This window comes from Egretta garzetta, unplaced genomic scaffold, assembly GCF_000687185.1.
Source record: "Egretta garzetta isolate BGI_Z169 unplaced genomic scaffold, ASM68718v1 scaffold202, whole genome shotgun sequence".
In the NCBI taxonomy this organism is placed as follows: domain Eukaryota; kingdom Metazoa; phylum Chordata; class Aves; order Pelecaniformes; family Ardeidae; genus Egretta; species Egretta garzetta.
In genome coordinates, this window is record NW_009258891.1 from 289,975 (window position 1) to 294,213 (window position 4,239).

The 4,239-nt window shown below is 56.5% G+C and overlaps 1 protein-coding gene across 1 annotated transcript in view; it reads right to left on the reverse strand.

Moving 5' to 3' along the window:
* PPFIA4 (PTPRF interacting protein alpha 4) overlaps positions 1–4,239 on the reverse strand; it is a 33,022-nt gene that overhangs the window by 8,763 nt on the left and 20,020 nt on the right. Inside the window, 5 exon segments of the mRNA XM_035889704.1 lie at positions 1,535–1,734; positions 2,319–2,400; positions 2,641–2,734; positions 3,384–3,547; positions 3,715–3,848. Of these exon segments, the coding sequence (XP_035745597.1) occupies positions 1,535–1,734; positions 2,319–2,400; positions 2,641–2,734; positions 3,384–3,547; positions 3,715–3,848 (674 nt within the window).

Genomic DNA, 4,239 nt, shown 5'->3' on the forward strand with positions numbered 1-4,239 from the left:
CGGAGCCGTGGCCTCAGTTCACAACTGCTCTGGAAACAAGCCTGGCTCGGGCTGGTGGAGGAGCAGGCCACCCTGGAGCTGTACTGGGGAGATCGTGCAATGGCCTTGAAGCTTGGGCTGGTGGCACCCTGCTGCCCGTGAGGACCCTGGGCTGTCCGTGGAGCCATGGAGAGCACAGCAAGGACCACTGGCCCTTTGGCTGCCTTAATATTTTGGTGTTATGCTCATGGAGTCTGGAGGCACATCTCTGACAGCTGTGACCCCAGCCACAGCCACCTGAGCGGACACAGCATGCTTGGGGCCTTTCTGTTGACTGCATTTCTACAGATGTGTCTTGGCATTACGGGGGCACCATTAATTAACCACCTCAGGGGTTTTGGGGACCAGCACAAGACACGATCCCTCCAACCATTCCACATTGTGCTGGTTTTGGCTGGGGTAGGGTAGCAGTAGCTGGGATGGGGCTGTGTTCTGGATTTGTGCTGGAAACCGTCTTGGTAATAGAGAGAGGGTTTAGTTGCTGCTGAGCAGGGCTTACACAGAGCCAAGGCCTCTTCTGCCTTTCACCCCTCCCCACCAGCGAGGGGCTGGGGGTGCACCAGAAGCTGGGAGGGGGCACAGCCAGGACAGCCGACCCCAACTAGCCACAGGGCTATTCCACACCCTAGGCCATCATGCCCAGTATAGAAACTGGGGAAAAAGAAGGAAGGGGGGTATGTTCGGAGCGATGGCGTTTGCCTTCCCAAGTCACCATTACGTGTGATGGAGCCCTGCTCTCCTGGGGATGGCTGAGCAGGCGGGTGCCTGCTGGTGGGAAGCAGGGAATGAATTCCTTATTTTGCTTTGCTTGTGTGTGGCTTTCGCTTTCCCTATTAAACTGCCTTTATCTCAGCCCATGAGCTTTCTCACTTTTACCCTTCCGATTCTCTCCCCCATCCCACCGGCAGGGAGTGAGGGAGCGGCTGCGTGGGGCTGAGTTGCCAGCTGGGGTTAAACCATGACACATGTCCCATCCAGGGCAAGGCTTGGATCTGTGGTTGCTTTGACTTGTCCCAGGAATTTCACATGGTCCCAGGAAAAGGCTTGTATTGAAACGATTGAGAAAATGGCTGTGCATAACCGAGTTGGTCCTGTAAATCATGCATGTGCTGTTTGGGTGGGATTTTATCCTCTCCAGGGCAGACAGTCCCTGAGCTTTGCTCTCTGCAGGCTGCTTGGCAAGGTCAGCCTCTTGGTGACAGCCTCGGAGTGAGAGGACCAGAGCATCTGCTGGTGCCTCAAGATGGGAAAGTGCTTCACACTCAATGGCAGTAAATGATCTTTGTGCCTGAGGATAAGCGGTGGTTTGACAGGTCCATGAAGGAACACCACCCCCTCCACAGCCATGTTTGCCTGTGACACTAGGACTCCTTGGGGACTGAGGGACCACTGTGGTCCCAAGCAGACGGGGAAAGGTGGGGAACCAAGTGTGATGTCCTGCTCCACAGAGGGTCTGTCTGGGGGAAGGGTGGGTCCATGGCAAGGAGCACTTACCGTCCGTGAGGTGGGTGGTGCTGAGGGGCTCGTGAGTGAGACCATCTCCTGGATGGCCAGACGCAGCTTCAGACGATGCAGTGCATTGCTGATGCCGATCTCCCTCTGGATTTCAGTGTCAGACAGGGCCGACATGATGGCTCCGCTCTTCACGTTGGCTCGGCAAGCGGCAACGTACCAGGCCGGCATCCCCACCCAGAGCTGCCAAAACAGGGCAAAGCCAGTGACTGCCCAGTTGACCTACCCTAACTTCCTCTGGTAGGACCATAGAATCATTTGGTTGGAAAAGACCTTTAAGATGAGAATCCAACCGTACCTGTCCACTACTAAATCATGTCCCTAAGCACCTTGTCCACCCATCTTTTAAATACTTCCAGGGATAGGGACTCAACCACATCCCTGGGTAGGCCATTCCAGTGCCTGAAGGATCAAGGCCCACATTGTTCCAAGCTCAGTATCAAAGATAGATACCCATGTGGAGCTCCTTTTTTGTTTATACCTTGCACAGGTGGCCTACAGGCAGCCCTTTGGACACAGCACAGGGGAAGAGCACCAACTGAGCCGGTCAACTCAAAGCTCTACTCAGACCACAACTCTACAGAATATGCGAGGGATCTGGTGATCTGCTCTGCTCCCCCAGGTTTTGCAACCACCAATGTGCATGGACCAAGCACCATGCTTGGACTCTGGGGTGCTGTGCCGCTGCCAGGGGAGCACACTACAGATGGCAGAGACTGCAAAGCCATTGGTGCATGGGGACGATGCATGGGCGTGCTCTGCCTCACCTCCAGCCAGGAGACAACGGTGGGGCCATCCCAGTGAGCAAAGGGCAATCCTTTCCTCCGAGCTTCTTCCAGGAGTTCATGCCTAGAGGGAACAGAAGTAGAAGAGTGATTTACTGGGGGCTTGTGGGGAAGGGAGCAGCTCTTGAAAGGGAACAGATCACAGGCATTAGGAACCAGCTGGCAGCAAAGCAATAAAGGAGCTAAAAGGGCTCAAGAGGGTGAAGATGAGAAGCCTTTCCAGCAATTCCCAGTCTCATGCCATGGCTTCTCAGCCACCAGGCAGGACATTTTCTTGCTGGGGCAGGGAAGGAGGTTCACTCACTTCTTCCGCAGGCGCCGATCCTTCTCAGCCTGAGCACCCAGCTTGCCAAGTCCCAGAGGGTCCTGCATGCCCATATCCATGTCAGTCAGCAGCACTGTTGGGCAAGCGAGACATCCCCCGGTCAGTGTGGCATCCCCAGGGTCAGCATGACATCCCCTGGGGCCACTGTGGGCACTGCCATAGTCCCCATGCCAGGGTGTTGGAGATGCACAGTGGCAGCACAGGAGGTGACAGTCTCCATTCCCAACCCACCCCCATGGCTCCCTTCATCCCTGGGAAGTCCAAGGGGATCCCCGCCTGCTATCCCTCCCGTTTCAAGATGCTCAATACTGAAGCAGTAAAGGATTTAGGAGTGGAAAAGCAGCTCCCATGAACGGGCTGTGCAAAATCAACAAGGTCCCATGGGGAGGGAAGCAGATTTGGGGACATTAAAGATAGGTACAGTGATGGGAGTCACTATCCTCGCTGCAGCTCTTGCAGAGCTTTAAGACTGAGACCATGCTCATGCCAGAAAGGGCCGCAGGACAGAAAGCACCAGGACCCAACTGCCCTGAAGCTGCAGGGAGCCCAGAGTCAGTGGCCTCAACATCCCCAAACTAGCAGTGGTGTCCCTGCTCCTCTGCCTGTCACCCCAACAGCACCCCAAAGCCAGACAGTGCCAGGAGGGTGCCAGGAGGCATGCAGAGAGCCTGGCCCAAGAGGATGCCCGCCCGGCACGGATGGGAATAGGGCTGCTCACGGACCCTGCCCCGTGGCCCCTTCTCTGCTCAGCTGAATCAAGCGACCCTTCTCTTTTTTCCCGAACAAGCGCCCGATGGAGGACTTGATCCCCTTCCTCTTGGAGCCCTTGTGCAGGGAGTCCTGGCTGCTGTTGCTGCTGGGGTTGCTGGCCTGCTCCTCCAGCGAGCTGGGGATGGAGGAGGGAGAGGAACAGCAAAGCTTTTAGGTTATTCCTGAGCAGCGCATAAGCCATGGCAAACCCCAGACCGTCGCACAATCCCACGTTCTGCCCATGTAAATCCTCAAACCAACAGAGCAGGCGCTGGTGTGAGATCCAAAGGGTGCTCCACGTACCTCTTCCCATCCTCCTGACTTAGTGCAGGGTGGCCCAGCTTCTCCAGCCGCAATGTTCTGGGTGAGGATGGGGGGGACGTCTCGCATTTGATGGTAGTTTTATCCTCTCGGCTTTCATCCCGAGCTGCAGGCGACTGAACAAACAGAGAAGCCATGAGCCTGGGCAGCCGAAGCCCAGCTCCATCCTTGCCCTGCTGCCTGCCTCTCTCTTGCTCCATGGAGGCATGGCCAAAAGAGCCACCAGGGCCCTGAGGCTTTGCCACGCTCCAGGATTGGCCTGCACTAGAGCTCTGGCAATGGCTCGAGATGCCCAAGCAGATGGGGAGGATGTGGCCGTATGGCCAAGATCCTGGGAATAGGGAGGAGAGAGGATGCAGCCCCATGGTCCAGGTGAGGGTGTGGGGACAGAAGCTGCTGGCCCTCAGCAGAGGGCTCTGAGGAGCACAGATGGGAATGTCCCAAAGACACCCTGTCGCCAGTGGGGACACACAATGTTTGAGGACCCAGTGGCTTTCTGATCCTCCC